Source organism: Sphaeramia orbicularis, chromosome 19 (genome assembly GCF_902148855.1).
Source record: "Sphaeramia orbicularis chromosome 19, fSphaOr1.1, whole genome shotgun sequence".
NCBI lineage: Eukaryota > Metazoa > Chordata > Actinopteri > Kurtiformes > Apogonidae > Sphaeramia > Sphaeramia orbicularis.
Window position 1 is genome coordinate 18,181,814 of NC_043975.1, and position 17,823 is coordinate 18,199,636.

At 38.4% G+C, this 17,823-nt stretch overlaps 3 protein-coding genes across 3 annotated transcripts; 2 read left to right on the plus strand and 1 right to left on the minus strand.

Annotated features, from left to right (window-relative positions):
- The first annotated feature begins 1,880 nt into the window (after positions 1 to 1,880).
- Positions 1,881 to 17,439, plus strand: LOC115410816 (uncharacterized). The gene is made up of 5 exons (XM_030122635.1): positions 1,881 to 1,923; positions 7,074 to 7,344; positions 9,540 to 9,580; positions 15,583 to 15,919; positions 17,054 to 17,439. The coding sequence occupies exons 1-5, from the start codon at positions 1,902 to 1,904 to the stop codon at positions 17,379 to 17,381; spliced, it is 999 nt and encodes a 332-aa protein (XP_029978495.1). The 5' UTR covers positions 1,881 to 1,901; the 3' UTR covers positions 17,382 to 17,439.
- On the plus strand, positions 9,811 to 10,528 carry LOC115410809 (histone H1-like). Its single transcript, XM_030122628.1, has one exon. It carries the CDS (start codon positions 9,811 to 9,813, stop codon positions 10,405 to 10,407), a length of 597 nt encoding a protein of 198 aa, XP_029978488.1. The 3' UTR covers positions 10,408 to 10,528.
- Positions 14,767 to 15,281, minus strand: LOC115410815 (histone H2A). The gene has a single exon (XM_030122634.1). It carries the CDS (start codon positions 15,237 to 15,239, stop codon positions 14,853 to 14,855), a length of 387 nt encoding a protein of 128 aa, XP_029978494.1. The 5' UTR covers positions 15,240 to 15,281; the 3' UTR covers positions 14,767 to 14,852.
- Positions 17,440 to 17,823: the final 384 nt, after the last annotated feature.

Below are 17,823 nucleotides of genomic sequence, written 5' to 3' on the forward strand. Positions count from 1 at the left end.
GTAATCTACACCTGGCTTTTCTGCTTCTGTCCATAATAATATACATTATATAGACTAAATGTCATTTAATATTAACATTTATTTGCAACATAATTTAACAAACTATTACATGATCAAAAACAAATTAATTTTAGCAAAAAAAAAAAAAAAAAAAATCTGCTGTGAATGTCTGGGGTTGCCAGAAATTTGTAATGTTAAAATGGGGTCATGAGCCAACAAAGGTTGGAACCACTGTTACACTTGCATCAGCAGTTGAAAAGTAGCATCAGATAATGCACATTATTCCTATCTATTTTATGTACTCTATTTCCTATTCTCTGTATATTTGCTATTGTCCCAATACACTTGCTTTAAAGCTTTGCTTCAAAGGTGGAATTATACTATATTTTCCAGAGCGGATAAGACAGCTGATTACACCCAAGTGGGACGGAGGCTCTTACAAACATGTTTTTCACCTAATATAATAAGTTCAGCAGATGTGAAACTAAATATACAATTGAACTGATTGAATTCAGAACATAAGATATTATGCTAATGTTTAAATAACATTTATTCTTCTTGGGGTAGGTACTGGATAATTGGTTATTTAAAAACCGTTACATCCTCAAGAACATGCAAAAAAATTGCAATGACTGAATGATTAGGTTCACATTCAGCCAACATATGCTTTGCTGAATGATACTCCATCCTTAGCTTTCTAAATCATGTAGTATGTCAATTCACAAAAAACAGAACATCTCACAGTGGGTGATGCCTCTGTCCTCAGTCTGAGACTAGACATATGTGAATCTGTATGTGATAAAGTAGCTCATTCATGACCAAGACAGAGTAAAAATAAAGACAACTAATTGATTTTGTCCCTACAAAAGTGAGTTTACTGGCTAACAGTAAATGAAAATAGCAGGAGTTGTGTTCTTTTCAGTAAGTGAAAAAGGGCGTCACCATTTCAGTGCTGCAAACCATAAAAACATAACATTGTACAGGATGAATCAGTGTTCTGCTTAAAATAGATATGATTTTGTGCAATATAGATGAGAAGGGTGTAAGCTATCTTACATTTCTGCAATATTTTAATGGTAACAGTGTTTTTTTTTTTTTTTTTTTACATTGACTTAAACTAACCAGCTTCCAGTGCATATTGTTATAGATCATTTTTATTTTATCTATGGGCTATTATGTGAAATATAGTAATGTTGTATTATTATAAAATAGTGTATAGAATAATGCATTTCTGGCTAGACTTTAATTTTTGTTGCAATAAAATAAATCAAAATGTATTAATTGGTACCTTGTACCTTGCAAACAGTCTTATGTTGAGAAGTTAATAATAATGATAAAAAATACCAATAGAATATAATTTTCTAAGCCCTTAGAATCATCATCACTTTCTTCCCCCCTTATGACATCCCTGCTCTATATTATCATTTGCCTCTTTCAGCCACATCTTCACTCAATACACAAACCCTTTAGGGATTTTTAAATGGTAGCCATGGACTAACAGACTTGTATAAAGTTGTAGACTAATAGTCAGTGGTAATTGTTTTCATTGTGACATTTGGCTGAACCACAAAGGATACAGATTCTCTATATGCACTCCACAGGGTTCATCTTCTGGATTTCAGAACCTTGGAAAGAGAAGGACACACAATGTTCTGTAACAGAAGGAAATAGACTAGTAACATTTATTTGTCTTCACAGACAAAAGTCAAAAGTGGCACAGCCCCTCGGTTTAATCTTGCTATTGTGCACTTGGTAGCGTTGATGCACTAAAGGGTTAACTATGAATGTCCAGAACGGCCCCTGGTCCCTCCCCTGTTCTCTATCACGTCCTCAGTTAGTAAATAACTACGTGGTACTCCCGCCGTAGTAGACATTGTGAGGTTAATAACTGAACAGTAACGATGAGTGGAAGGGGCAAAGGAGGCCTTTGCCTTTGAACCCTCCGGGGTATAAACCAAATGGCCTCAAATGGTCGAACACCATATGCCTCCAAGTTTGGGCAAAATTGGGTTCGCCTCACTTACAACGGGAATGAAGAACCACCAAACAGAGACTATGTCGGTGAGGTTCTATTACTTGACTCATGTTGGATTGATGTGAAAGACGTTTATTCTCTCATCGCACTTCCCAACAAAAAAGACTTTGAGCTATGCTTTTTCCACGAAGCTCCGCTGAGGCGCTTCTTGGAAGTACAAGCTTCAAAAAGTAATGATCCTAAATGGAGAGACTGGTCTGTCGAATCCTCTGTCCAAACTGATGTTATATCTGTGGTTGTTAAGTTCTGGACAGGACGAGTTCCAGATGAGGACATTGATTTGTATTTAAGAAGATTCTGTGACATTTTACACACAGTGAAACCTGTAGATAAGCTTGGGATCTGGTACGGAGTCCGAAAATATAAAGTACGGCTCCACAAAAATGCTAATGGACATTTTATCCAGATCCCAAATTCAATTTCTTTGGGCCCGTATAATGGCAGAATCATTTACCCAGGACAATCAAACACCTGCTTCATATGCCAATCAACTGACCACCAGGTGAAAGACTGCACTCAAGTGAAATGCTGGAGGTGTGGCCACCTGGGACACAAAGCCAAAGACTGCAGCTCAGAGGGCCGGTGTAGTTTGTGTGGTGTGGACGGGCACACCTTTTTCACCTGTCCAGACTCATATGCAAACAAAACACGGTCCCAACAAAATCCAGTCCTCCAACGTCAACCTTCCAGCTCCGCGACCATTCAGCAGCAGATAGATCCAAGAGCTAAGGGTTTCTCCGACCATCAGCATACGTCCGGCACCAGACCTAAGGAACAACGGCACCATTCCATCCCCGGGCACAGAATCCATCAGCCGCCGCCTGGTATCAGATCAGCCGACCAACAGCGTCCGTCGAAGCCGGAGATCCAGCCCCGTTCGTCCGGCTCCAAGCCAGAGATCCAGCCCCGTCCGTCCAGCTCCAGATCCGTGGTACAGCAGCCCTCCATTACAAAGCCTGCGGTCCAGCAGCCTTCGCCCGGCTCCAGTCCTGATGAGCATCAGTGCACACCAACTTCCATCTCTGCGGATCAGCACCCACCCCCCGGGCCATCGGCAGACCATCACACTTCATCTCACCCCCCCAACAGTGATCCCTTTAATCAGACAGGTGAGAGTAATTTAAGCATAGATAGTAACAGTACGACTTCTGAAAGTAGTGATGACATCACTCATTTTGAAAGCATAAGTGAGAGTCAAAGCTCAGCATCTAATACAGATAGGATTACACCAGGTCAGCGGGCCACAAGCACCCCCATCTCTCCTCCTTATGAGGAGAATTTACCATCACGTAAGAACTCGGGGTCCGGCTCCTTTTCACCCACCCCAGAGTTTCCTGTTCCAAGCTCATGTGAGTTAGAGATCCCCTTTGAAGTAGTTAAAAGGAAAAGACGATCCCGCTCCTCTCCTCCACGGGAGGGGAAACGGTATAATGATAAGCCCTCTCCTCAACTCTCCCCTCCTTAATGGGGCTCCTCAAAGTGGCCACTCTGAATGTTAGAGGTGTTAAATCCACTGAAAACAGAATACAGAAGATTGGATATTTGTTGAACTCTGACATAGACATTGCGTGTATTCAAGAGCTAAGGCTCACTACAAGTGATGATGTTGATAAAGTGTGTAATATGTGGACTAAGGGTAAATGTATAATATCAATTGGGGAAGATAAGGCTGATGGGGTTGGGATTTTCTTCAGAACTCATGATATTGTCATCATTAGAAGAAGGGACATAATACCTGGTAGACTTTTAATGATTGATTGTTTGTACCAAGGTGACAAATATAGAATAATTAACGTCTATACAGCTCCTGAAGCACGAAAAAAAACAAAATTATTCAAAAGGCTCAGAGAATTGCTGATGGTAGGATATAAAGTCATCTTAAGTGGAGATTTTAATACAGTCACAGAAGAAAACGATCGCTGTAGCACTGCACCATTTCGCCTTACAACAGAAGGTAAACATCTAAAACTTATTAATGAAGAAGCCAAACTGATCGACACCTGCCGATCAATTAATCCCTTTGGGCTGGAATTCACTAGATTTGATTCCAAATCTAAAACCCGCATTGATAGGATCTACGTATCTTCTCACTTTAAAGTGATACAGTATTCAACAATATTGAATGATTTTTCTGACCACTTATTAGTTAAAACAACCTTGTCTTCTAGTGAACCCGCCCATAGAGGGTACTGGAAACTTAATACACAATGTCTAAAAAATAAAGAATTGCTAACAGAATTAAAACATGAAATCCGAAAGGTGATACAATTACAATGTATCACAAACTCGTATACCAAATTATGGGAAACATTAAAACAGAGTCAAGGATTTCTTTAAATTCAAATGTAGAGAACTAAATAAAAGAAAAAATTTGGAATATAACATCATGGTCAAACAATATATCACTTTAAAACAGAAAGAACACAGAACTAACATTGAAGAAGATCTTATGGGTGACCTAAAGGTCCTAATAGATAAGTTGAATAGCGAAATGTCATTTAATATTTGTAAAGATACTGAGATAAATGAAAAAGGAAACGTATCACATATTATCACCTCTGCACAAAAACAAATTCAGAGTAAAACTATACAATCAATAAAGAAACCGGATGGTCAAACATCAAATACTGACAAAGATATTAGAGAAACTATTAGAGAACACTGTGTGAACTCGTATAAAAAAAACGACATAGATAGGAGTTGTACGAAAACTCTTTTAGACTCCATTCGAGACTCTACTCCAATAAATTGTGACTCCCTAAAAGGAGAAATTAAAAGAGAAGAAGTGGTTCAGGCCATTCACCAGTTAAATGTAGGTAAAAGTCCTGGACCTGATGGACTCCCCACAGAGTTTTATCAGCTAAATATAGAAGAAGTTTTACATCTACTTACCTCTATGTTAAACGAAGGTTTAAATAAAGGGGTCATGGCAGATTCATTTTATGAAGGAGTTTTAAACTTGCTGTACAAAAAAGGTGACCGTTCATGCATCGATAATTATAGGCACTTAACATTAATGAACACCGACTATAAGATTCTGGCAAAAATTATCAATAATCGGTTAAGTAGTGTTTTAGAAAAAATTATCGTAAAAGAACAGACCTGCGCAGTCAAAGGTCGATATATGTGGGATAATTTGAGCACATTAAGAGAACTGTCATATTCAGGCCAAAAGGATTTCTTTATTGTCGGTTTAGACCAAAAGAAGGCTTTCGATTATATTTCACGTGACTATCTTTGGGCTGCAATGGAGGCATATGGTCTTCCTAAAAGTTTTATCGACATGGTTAAATGTTTATATATGAAGTCATCCGTAAAGATAAACGTCAATGGTGTTTTAACAAAATCTTTCCAGGTGGAGAGAGGGGTGAAGCAGGGATGTCCTCTCAGCTCTGCTCTTTATGTTTTAGCAATCAGCCCATTAATAAAATCAATTAATTCAGACATAAAAATAACAGGCATACCTCTCGGCCAATCCTGTTTAGTCAAATCAATAGCTTATGCAGATGACATCACTGTCGTAATTAAAAACCAGGTGGAGATGGATGTTCTAACTAATCATCTTAATATGTATGAAATGGCTTCAGGAGCTGTCCTAAACCATAGCAAAACAGAGGGAGTTTGGATCGGAGATGCAATAGATAAACCCAACCTAAATATTCAAACTAAAGATGAAATTAAAATCCTCGGAATCTCATTTGGAAATAACAACTGTGGGGAAAGAAATTGGGAACAAAAATTCACCTCGACTAAGGAAGAAGTTAACAGATGGCAGAACAAGAATACAAATTATAAAAGTAGAATTAACATTGTGAAAACTCATATCCTTTCCAAACTCCTCTTTTTAGCTAACATTTTTCCTCCAACTGACAAAATGATAACGCGGTTGAACAAACAGTGTGTAAATCTGATCTGGGGAACCACCAGAGAGGTCACTAAAAGAATACTATTGTTTAAAAATAAAGAACTCGGTGGACTCGGTGCACTAGATCTCGGTCTCAAATTAAATATTGCCTTTATTAAGAATGTCTCAATGAGTATGTCACGGAAGTCAATATGGATCTATGACCTGTCCACCTGGGAGAAAAAAAAAGGCAGGGCAAGGAAAGGACCTTATTACAAAATCATATATGGTGACATAAAAGAAAAGTATAAACATTTAAATATCGACTGGGTTAAGGGGACTTCTAGAGGGATCTATAAATGTATAAGCGATTTTAGCTATGGTGGATTGGTGGATTACAAACATGTAAAGGAAAACGAGAAGAAGACTGTCATTAAAAATATAAAGGACAAATCTATTTCTGAGAATTACAGAGATATCCGCTGGCTTATTTCTGTAAGTAGACTTCCAGCTAGAGCTCTGGTATCCTGGAGCTGTTATGTCACAACAAAAAAATGTCCGATGATAAACTGTGGAAATGACGAAACTCAAGAACACGTACTTATTGACTGCTATAGAGCGCAAGCTGTTTGGACTTTTTTTAAAAACATTGGCCTGAGCTGCCCTATAAACTATCGCTCAGTCATGTACGGACTTCTAGAGGAATCAACATCAACAAACAAACATAGACTCTTCCAGTTAATCATCTACATTGTAACAGTCAAGCTCTGGAAAACAAGATGTTTAACAGTCATTAATCAGAATCTCATAGATAGTAAAACAGTGATTAAACAAACATTGACTGAACTACGCAGAAGAAGAACCCTGGACAAACAGCACTCCTTTCCATGGAACATAATAGACTTGTAAGTCAGTCTTCACATTGAAAGAAAAAAAAAAAAGGAAAAAAGACAGAAAAAAAGAAAACATGTATGCATGTTTTAAGAATGTGTGCCTTGTTAACATGTATATGTATGTATGTTTTTTTTTTTTTTTTTTTTTTTTTTTTTTTATATATAGATAAAGAGCAGTTTTATAAGTGAACGTATTTGTGGGTGGCTAATCAACTGTGTTAAGTATGGGGACATATGTCTGTGCCTGTATTCTTTTGAAAATTTCAATAAAGAATTTAAAAAAAAAAAAAAAGCAAAGGAGGCAAAGGACTCGGGAAAGGAGGCGCCAAGCGTCACCGCAAAGTTCTACGTGATAACATCCAGGGCATCACCAAGCCCGCTATCCGCCGTCTGGCTCGCCGTGGTGGAGTCAAGCGTATCTCCGGTCTCATCTACGAGGAGACCCGCGGTGTGCTCAAGGTGTTCCTGGAGAACGTTATCCGTGATGCTGTCACCTACACCGAGCACGCCAAGAGGAAGACCGTGACCGCCATGGATGTGGTTTATGCTCTGAAGAGGCAGGGCCGCACCCTGTACGGATTCGGAGGTTAAACTAGATCGGTGGAAAACATCAAAATAAAGGTCCTTTTAAGGGCCACCCACTCGCACAAAGATCTTCCTCCTTGGCGTTATGAATGTAAAGAAATATGAGTCAAACATGTACTTGATAATCCTGATAAAGGAGAATTATTTTCTGTTAGAACAGGCTTTGAAGTGGTGTCCTCAGCTTGTTTTATATTACTCAAATTGACTGGCTTATTTAGAATCAGTTTTTAAAACAATTTGATGTCCTAAATATAAGAAATGAATCTAGACACAATAGTCTAAGTATTTCATTGGTAAGGACATTATGGAAGATGTGGCTGAAGGCTTCAATGAATTCTTCATAAATGTAGGACCAGACTTTGAGGAAAAATCCAGATCCAGGGAAATATGGAGAACATTTATCAGAGTATGAAATCCCTGCTCATGGTTTCTTAGAGCAGTGAATGAAAGTGTTAATATTGTTTATAAAATGGAAGAACAAAGTCTAGTGACTACAATGATATCAATATGTCACTGGTGAAAAGGTTAGTGAGGGTATTTCTAAACCATTTCTCTCCAATTTGTGATCTAAAACATGTCCTATCAAATGTTTATTTATATGGTTCTGTGCATAAACTCATCTGTGGAATGCCCCCCCACACACACACGCACACTTTGAGATTTGGTGTCAAATGTAAAGTGTATTACAAATATAATTTATTATTAACTGAAACACTACACACTATAAGAATAAAAATTGAAATACAAAAACAAAGGAGCAGAATCAGTTGCACTGGTATTTTCATTAACAGCAGGCTCCTTTGCTTGTATTTTCTAATTGCACTGATAGATGAACAGTTCGTGTGCCTGCAGGTTAATTGAGGAACCTGCTCGGTACAATTTTTTTTTTTTTTTTTAATTTGCAGTCTAAAATTCAATCAAGTTGAAGTTTCCCATATTCCTGGTCTGAGCCTATTTTGACAGTATTTCAATACTGCTTTTTTTTTCTTCACCAATATGATCTGCCCATTATATTTTCCTGTTTGACGTACTATATCGACATACAGGGCCAAAAAAACAGTTAGGTTATAAAATAAAAAAGAAATATTGCACAACTAACACAAATATCCTCAATGAATCTTTTTCAAAGACTATAAAAGTAAACGTAGGTATATAAAATTAAAATTATGAAAAATACAAACTATAATATAAGCATTTTTCACATAAAAGCGTCTTTAAATACCCACCTACCCCACATCTATATTATGTATATGTAGAGATCTGCTAAACAGTAAGATGACATTAAACACTGGATATAAAATGTAGTTACAAGCTACATGTTAATTTTATTTCAAATTTTATATTCCTGTGCTTTAATGAGCAGAGCTAAACAGACTTCAATGAATCGGGGAAATATGTTGAATAATTCTGAGCATCAAACATACATTTGTCTGTATTTCATGGGATAATATGAAGAGAAAAAAAATGTTTTTTCATACATGTGAAAGTGGAGGTAATATTTTTAGTTTATTCGCTGTAAATACATATTGAACAGTTTCTGGATGGTAAGAATTATATTAGCAGTTTATTTGAACTGTTTTTTTTTGTAACATTAATCATACTTTTCTTAACAAAATGTCTTTTCTTCCGCTTATGTCTCCCTTATAAGCCTCCTGATTTATTTACATTTACATTACATTAACATTTATTCTACTTTTATTAGTATGAACCTCTTCCACTATTAAGAGTGAAAGGGGTTCATACTGATATAAGTTATTCATTTGCTTGTAACAGATTAACTTTGTTCTCATTCTTATTATATCATATCATGTTATTATTATAAATATCTGTCTATGCTGCAACGTTACAACATTAAAAAAAATTAAACTGACTTAACTATTAAAGGTTATTTGAAGATGATCTGGTCTGGTCTGATGATGTGCCTTAGAAGTCTGGGTCATCATCGGTGTGTTTGGTGCCGGAGGAAAAGCTTGATTTTAATCCAAAATGCTCGTCGCCAGATATGTTTTCAAACGCTGAATATCTGAACAAACATGTTGTCTAACTGGACTACAGCTTTTGGTTGAGCTCTGATGGATTTTTAATCATTTTAGGAGAGAAATAAATGTGAAAACCCAACGAAGAGAGCAGTCCGACACGGTGAATATGTGATGTTTGGAGACAGTTTAAAGTGAATCCAGAGCCCATCAGAGCTCTACATGACTTCAGGACGAAGAGACACAAGTCCGCTACGGATTCAATCACTGTCCCTCTTCAGAACCGATCCTGGGTTTATTTTTAAGGCTTTTATCGATGAAGAGAAAACACAAGTGTCCGAGTATCCTGACTGCGCGGAGGACACAGTGGCTGAGTTGAGTCTCCACGGTTCTCATGGTGTGTTTAAGTACATCCTGTGCTCCGCGCATCGCATTAGTCTAGTAGTTAGACACTGACCTGAACAGAAACTCCGAACTATGGCAGAAGTAGCTCCAGCTCCCGCCGCTGCTCCGGCGAAAGCCGCCAAGAAAAAGGTCGTGAAAAAGGCCAAAACCGGACCCAGCGTCCGCGACCTCATTATCAAGACCGTGGCCGCTTCTAAGGAGCGTAACGGCGTGTCTCTGGCGGCTCTGAAGAAGGCTCTGGCCGCAGCTGGATACGATGTGGAGAAGAACAAGGGCCGCATCAAGGTGGCCGTCAAAAGCCTGGTGGCCAGTGGAGTCCTGACCCAGACCAAGGGGACCGGGGCTTCAGGCTCGTTCAAGATGAGCAAGAAGGCGGAAACTAAGCCCAAGAAGAAGGCTGTGAAGAAAGCAGCTCCGAAAGCCAAGAAGGCAGCGGCCAAGAAACCTGCCACTCCCAAGAGGCCTAAGAAGCCAGCAGCAGCGAAGAAGGTCCCGAAGAAGTCCCCGAAGAAGGCGGCTAAGAAGGCCCCGGCGGCCAAGAAAGCAACAGCAAAGAGCCCCAAGAAGGGCCCCAAGAAGGCGACCAAGAAGCCTGCAGCCAAGAAAGCCCCCGCAAAGAAGGCAGCAGCCAAGCCCAAAGCAAAGAAGGCAGCAGCCAAGAAGAAGTGAGCTGAACCCGAAGAGCATGAAATGACAAAAAAAGAATCAAAGGCTCTTTTAAGAGCCACCCACAACTGCACTAAGACTGAACTTGTGAATTGTTTATACCAGGGGTGTCAGACTCATTTTAGTTCAGGGCCATATTCTAAAGTTGATCAGCATTGGGCTGGACCATTAAAAGAATAACCTAGAAATAATGACAACTCCAAATTTTTGTCTTTGTTTAGTGTAAAAAGAAAATAAATTATGAAAATGCTTTTATAAACTCAAAAAAAAAAAAAACAAAACTAAAATTTAAATTAAAAAATATAAGAAAATTTAGTGCAATTTTAACAATATTATTAAATATTCTCTACTGACTTTTACAAGATAATACAAGGCACAGTCATATGCTTCTATACTTGATATACACATTTAGCCACCCATATATACATCCACACATAAAATTAACAATATTATTCCTCAGCTTTTCATTTGTCCATGTGCATTATGGATCAGATCTACAAAGACGCTAAACGCTGAGGAACAGGCAGAAAAGAGTTCAAATTGGGCTGAATTTTCTTGAGACATTTCAGATTCATATTTGTTTAGGTTATTCACATTTTATTGTTGCAGGATAGTTTGTAAATGTAAATATTTTCATAATTTAATGTTATTTTTTGCACTAAAATGAAAAAAAAAAAATTAAGTTGTTAATTTTAGATTTTTTTTTTTGGCTTAATTCAAGTTTTTTTTGTTTTTTGTTTTTTACCTAATTAAAGATTTTTGTGTGTTAATTCAAGATGTTTTTTTACTAACTTTGAGGGGTTTTTTTGTCTTAATTCAAGATTTTTTTTACTTAACTGAAGGTTAAGTAAAAAAACCGGACCAGTAAAATAATAGCATGATAACCAATAAATAATGGCAACTTCAAATTGTTTAAGTGCAAATGACATTCAATTATGCCAGTATTTACATTTACAAACTATCCAAACAAAAAGGATGTGAATAACCTGAAAAAAATGAAATTTGTTAAGAAATATAAGTATAATTTTATCAATATTGTGCTTCAACTTGTCATTTATACATATGCATTACAGAACCGATCTACAAAGGCACAAAACTTTTAGTAACAGGCAGAAAATTTTTAAAATTGCACTTAATTTTCTTTAGACATTTCAGGTTGTTCATATTTGTTCAGGATATTTACATTTTATTGTTAAAAGGATAGATTGTTAATGTCAACATTTTTATAATTTAATGTTTTTTGTGCTAAATCAAAGAGAAAAAATTGATGTTGTCATTATTTATAGACTATTATGATATTATTTTTGAGTTTGATGCCCTAACTTGCACTTTGCAAATTCATCCCGCGGGCCGGATTGGAACCTTTGGCGGGCCGGTTTTGGCCCCCGGGCCACATGTTTGACACCTGTGCTTTACTCAAACTGATGAAGTACATTCATAAACCGTGTGTTAATCTTGTCTGGGGTACCAACAGACAGCTCACTAAAACAGCTTTATTATTTCAAAGAAAGTTCCCTGGTTTCGAATCAGTAGATCTTGGACTCAGATTACAAATGACCTTTGACGTGTATATGGATATTTCTAGAAGAGCTCTCTGGGATGATGACCTCACCTGGGAAAAAAGAAAGGGGAAAAATAAAGCCCTTAATATAGAACTATACACAGACATTTGATAGGACAATATCACAGTTGAAAGTTATTTGGGCAAAAGATATTTCTAAAGGAGTTTATAAAATATAGGCTAAGTCATTTTAGTTACAGAGGTTTAGTTGATTAGATGTAGGATCATTGCTAAATTAATCCCAGATAGATCTGTTGGCTCATTTCAGGTTCCAGAGCTCAGGCTTTGTGTCCTGGGGGAGATGATACCTGTCAATCAATCACAACTTTTTCATGTCATTTATTTATTTATCATGTGTGATGGTAAGTGTGTACATGTATTTCAGTGTTTATGTCAGTATGCACAAGTATATCAGTATATATTGTGTGTATACTGTGCCATTCCTATGGTGTGCCCAATATCTGTAATTTGTTCCTCTTGATTGCAGGAAAAAACCTATTGAGGCAACTTTTATGTCAATTTTAGATTATGGAAACATTTTGTACAGGCATGCATCAGCTACAACTCTACATCCCCTTGACAACATTAGACTATCATTCAGCCCTGAGATTTATTCCAGATGACAGCTACAACACTCACCACAGTGACTGGTATTCTAAAACTGAACAGCCCTCTCTATCTAATGGGTGATAGACAGTGGATTTTATTTATTTTTAAAGCCCTCACTGGCCTTTTACCATCCTATAGTCACTCTTTAATAGTATTTAGTTTTCTTACAGTACACCTGCCACCTGGAACACTCTGCAAAACCATCTAAAACTTATCACATTTATCATTAGATCAATTTAAATCCTTAATTGCATCTTATTTTACCTCCAATTGCTCCTGTTTTAATTAGACTTCTGTTTTCAATTGTTCTTTGTCACTTTTACTTTTTTGGTATTTGTAATATGTTAGTTAGATGTTTCAAATGTTTTGTCTCAGCAATATTGTAAATGAGGTTGCTTCCTCAATATATCAGTTTAAATAACGGTTATGATGATATCTGTTAGATTTATGTTCTCATGTACAAATGTTAATAATGCAAATTTTGACTAGTTTTTTCTTGTTACTTATTTTTTCTTGTACATGCACTTTATATTTTGTACACTGTTAAGTTGAAGGTCAATGTTCTGTACTTCCAGCTGATGACCGCACTTCCTCACTTTTGCCTCCCTCCAGAATATGATAAATGTCCTTTATACGTTTCAATAAAAGTGAAACAAAGAAGAAAATATCCATCTTTCTTATTGAAACATGTCAGAAGGAGTACTATGAACTCAACATCTTATGAATGTACTATGTACAAGTTTTTTTTACAGATTAAAAAAAACAAAAAAAAAACAAAACCACTTCATTTTGAAAAATAAAATTTTGACACGCTAATATTCTCAGTGTAGTGAACAGATTTATTGGTCATTTTATTGTTTGGTCATGTGGTGGAAAAGTTTACTTTTTATATTTTATACTCATTATATTTTATACTGTTAGTACATCTTCTTTTAATGCTGAGTCATTATTCATTATGTGTGATGTTTACCACTCTGTAACACCCCCAACCCAGGACTGGAGTTCTTGCCTTGAGTTAAAACCCAAACACCTAAATGTCTGAATGTGTAGATAAGAGGATGGCACCTGCACTCCAGATTGGATCCAAGCAAGGTTAGAGTGAAGAGGTCATCATGACCTCTTCACGGAGCAGAGAAGGAGTAGTAGGGAGTGGTACGATGTACGTAAGGAATGACGTCATAGTTTGAGGGGGTTGGATTTGGTTCTATATAATCTTTAGTTTTCTCTTGTTTAATCAGACTTCACTTACAGAGTTTCTCTGTGATTGACTTCTCAATAAATGCATTTATTTATTTTAACTCTAACTTTCTCTCCTCTTTGTGTGTGGGTTATCAGTTGAACATTTCCATAACAGTCACAACTCCTGAAATCTGACAGGTAACAAGTGGAAAAGGAAGATTCTGATGAAGGGGTTCAGTTCTATAGAGTTAATGAGGATTTGTTCTATCAGACTGTCTCAGTGGAACCAGAGATTAAATAAATGTTACTCCTATGTCATATGGTGTCAATTTGACATTTAAAAATGGGGAAATATTAACTGTAGGCTTTAGGTTTGTGTTCAGCTGATATAAAATATGTTTGACTTTTCATGGATACAAGAGACCAGAACTGACAGCACCACAAAGCGATTAGTGTTTGTAAAATAAAAAAAATTCATTATGACAGGAATAAGAGGAACTTGAACTCATGTTGAAATTAAAAAAAAGTATATATATATTTATGTTGTTGATTAATGAATATAAGTTTTTTTCTTTTTCAGCGAGTGAGTGTGTGGCTCTTAAAAGAGCCGTTGTGGTTTTGTTGTTGGTCCATTCAGATTTACTTGGTCTTCCCGGGCTTCTTGGTCTTTTATTCCAAATTTTGTTTTAAAATTCTTTAGATTTTTAATTTTCACTCATGTGGTCCTACCTGTCTTTTCTCTTGGATTACTTGTATGTTGCTGCTGTTAACTGTGAAATTTCCCTGTGGTGGGATTATGAAAAAAAAAAAAGTCTTGTCTTACATTCATTACTATACTTAAAGTTTACATGTTTTGATGCAGAAATTTATTTTTCACAAATTAATGTGATGATTCTATATGAGGAGCTCACACAACGTTATTAACGGTGCCATCAATACCATTTTGATCTGTATCAATTAATTATTTAAGTACACTGAATTTTTAGACTGATGTAACAACAGGTTTTCCACATCTGGAAGATAACAGGAGTTGTTCTTTTTCAGTGAGTGTGTGGCTCTTAAAAGAGCCGTTGTGGTTTTGTTGTTGGTCCGTTCACATTTACTTGGCCTTTCCGGGCTTCTCGGTCTTCTTGGGCAGAAGAACCGCCTGGATGTTGGGCAGGACTCCTCCCTGAGCGATGGTCACACCGCCCAGCAGTTTGTTGAGCTCCTCGTCGTTGCGGACAGCCAGCTGCAGGTGACGGGGGATGATACGGGTCTTCTTGTTGTCGCGGGCGGCGTTTCCGGCCAACTCCAGGATCTCAGCGGTCAGATACTCCAGCACAGCCGCCAGGTACACGGGGGCGCCGGCACCCACGCGCTCGGCGTAGTTGCCTTTCCGCAGCAGTCTGTGGACACGACCCACTGGGAACTGGAGTCCAGCACGAGAAGAGCGAGTCTTAGCCTTAGCTCTGGCCTTTCCACCGGTTTTACCTCGTCCACTCATTTTTACTAACTTTCTCTTTCACAGTCAGAGAAAATATGCTGGAGCTCTGCGACAGACTCCGCTATATGTGGTTGAGGGCGCGCAACGTTTGTTATCCTCCAATCAGAGTGGATTATGTTTAACCGCGTCCGGGGCATATGGCACGCGGGTGGAAAGTCATTTGTCCAATCAGCAGCGGAGTTTCTAGCGCGCGGGTTGGGGTCTCTCCTTTGGGCGGTGCTGAGCTCCGTTTCCAATCAGAGGCAGGAGGTCTGAAACCACGTGACCAGGCGGACCCACTGTTTAAAAGAGAGCGGTTCCACAGACTCTCATCACATCTTTCTCTCTCAGACAAAGAAGAAAGTTAAAACTATGGCAAGAACCAAACAGACCGCTCGTAAGTCAACTGGTGGCAAGGCCCCCAGGAAACAGCTGGCCACTAAGGCCGCCCGGAAGAGCGCCCCGGCCACCGGCGGCGTCAAGAAGCCTCACCGTTACAGGCCCGGGACCGTGGCTCTGCGTGAGATCCGGCGTTACCAGAAATCCACCGAGCTGCTCATCCGTAAACTGCCTTTCCAGCGTCTGGTCCGTGAAATCGCTCAGGATTTCAAGACCGACCTGCGCTTCCAGAGCTCCGCCGTCATGGCTCTGCAGGAGGCCAGCGAGGCTTACCTGGTGGGGCTGTTCGAGGACACCAACCTGTGCGCCATCCACGCTAAGAGGGTCACCATCATGCCCAAAGACATCCAGCTGGCCCGACGCATCCGTGGAGAGAGAGCTTAAACAGTCTGATCCAACAAAACACAACGGCTCTTTTAAGAGCCACCACATGTACAATTAGAGCATCGCCTGCTTTTATTTTTGTCTTTATTTTATTTTTTTTGTTTAGATGTCTTTTAAAAATGAGATTATGACTGAACTAAAATGACCTTATGTTCAAATTTTGATATTTACCGTTTAGGTGAAATAACACTAAAGTTACAGTAACACATTAGGGCTGATTGTAGATAAATTGAGGTCGTTCTCCTTCATCAGTTTATTACTCCTGTTTGAGCCCTTAATTGTCCTTCTCCTGTCATTTGCTGTTGGGAATGAGGGGGGGTCACTTTAGGTATCACTATTCCAATGCTGTCAACATTAAAAATGTAATGCTACATAATATGACTAAATATTCTGCTTCAAATAGCTTCTATAATTTTCCACAACTTGGATGAGAATGGTTGAAGCCAACCTTTTACATTTTAACTATTTCTAACAGTATTAATTTTTTTAAAACTATGCACAAAATAGACCCATTCTTACTTTTTGGATAGATGTAAATTTCACTAAAGAAGCCAACACTTTAAGGATTTTTAAATGCGAGTGTATTTACCATGGTGTGGTACACTAGTAAATCTGAATTTAAAACTTTTATTAGCCATGGACTAACAGACTACTAAAGAGCTGTCAGTGGTAGTTGTTTTTATTGTGACTTGTGGACATTTTGCTGAACCAGAGGATATAAATAACCTCTATATCTGCTCCACAGAGTTCAGCTTCTGGATTTCAGAACCTTGGACAGCGAAGCATACATAATGTTCTGTAATAGAAGGAAATAAACGAGTAACATTTATTTGTCTTCACAGACAATTGGTCAAGAAGTTACTTCACAAGACTCACCAGGCACAGCCCCTCGGTTTAGCCCTGTGAATCATCCACTTAGTAGCGCTAATGCATTAAAGGGTTAACTATGAACCTCCCGGAACAGCCCCTGGTCCCTCCCCTGTTCTCTATCACGTCCTCAGTTAGTAAATAAGTACGTGGTACTCCCGCTGTAGAAAATATTGTGAAGTTAGTATCTCAACAGTAACGATGAGTGGAAGGGGCAAGGGAGGCAAAGGACTCGGGAAAGGAGGCGCCAAGCGTCACCGCAAAGTTCTCCGTGACAACATCCAGGGTATCACCAAGCCCGCTATCCGCCGTCTGGCTCGCCGTGGTGGAGTCAAGCGTATCTCCGGTCTCATTTACGAGGAGACCCGCGGTGTGCTCAAGGTTTTCCTTGAGAACGTCATCCGTGATGCTGTCACGTATACCGAGCACGCCAAGAGGAAGACCGTGACCGCCATGGATGTGGTTTATGCTCTGAAGAGACAGGGCCGCACTCTGTACGGATTCGGAGGTTAAGTCAGACCAGCATAAACATCAAAACAAAGGTCCTTTTAAGGGCCACCCACACAGCCAAAGAGCAAACGTACATCTACTATCAAACTTTAAAAAGTGTAATATTTAGACTATGATCTGCAACACGTGCCCATGTCCCATTTGCGGTTTAAAGCCTCATCCTTTTAGAGGCAAACATACTTAACTGTAAACCTTCAGTTGCTTTATGTGCTTATATCCTGTGGTTTATAGTGTTATGTGTACTACAGTCATGGCCACTAGATAACCAAATTTAATGGCTCAGAAAAAAAAAGTTAAGTTTTATTTTAAAGTGTGAGCCACAGATGAGGAAATGATGCATTAAGTCTCATATTATCACATATAGGTCTGTAACGGTACCAAACCACACAGTATGTTGAGTAAAAAAGTGCACAATAAGGGTGAGCCACATTGAAATGCAAAAGTG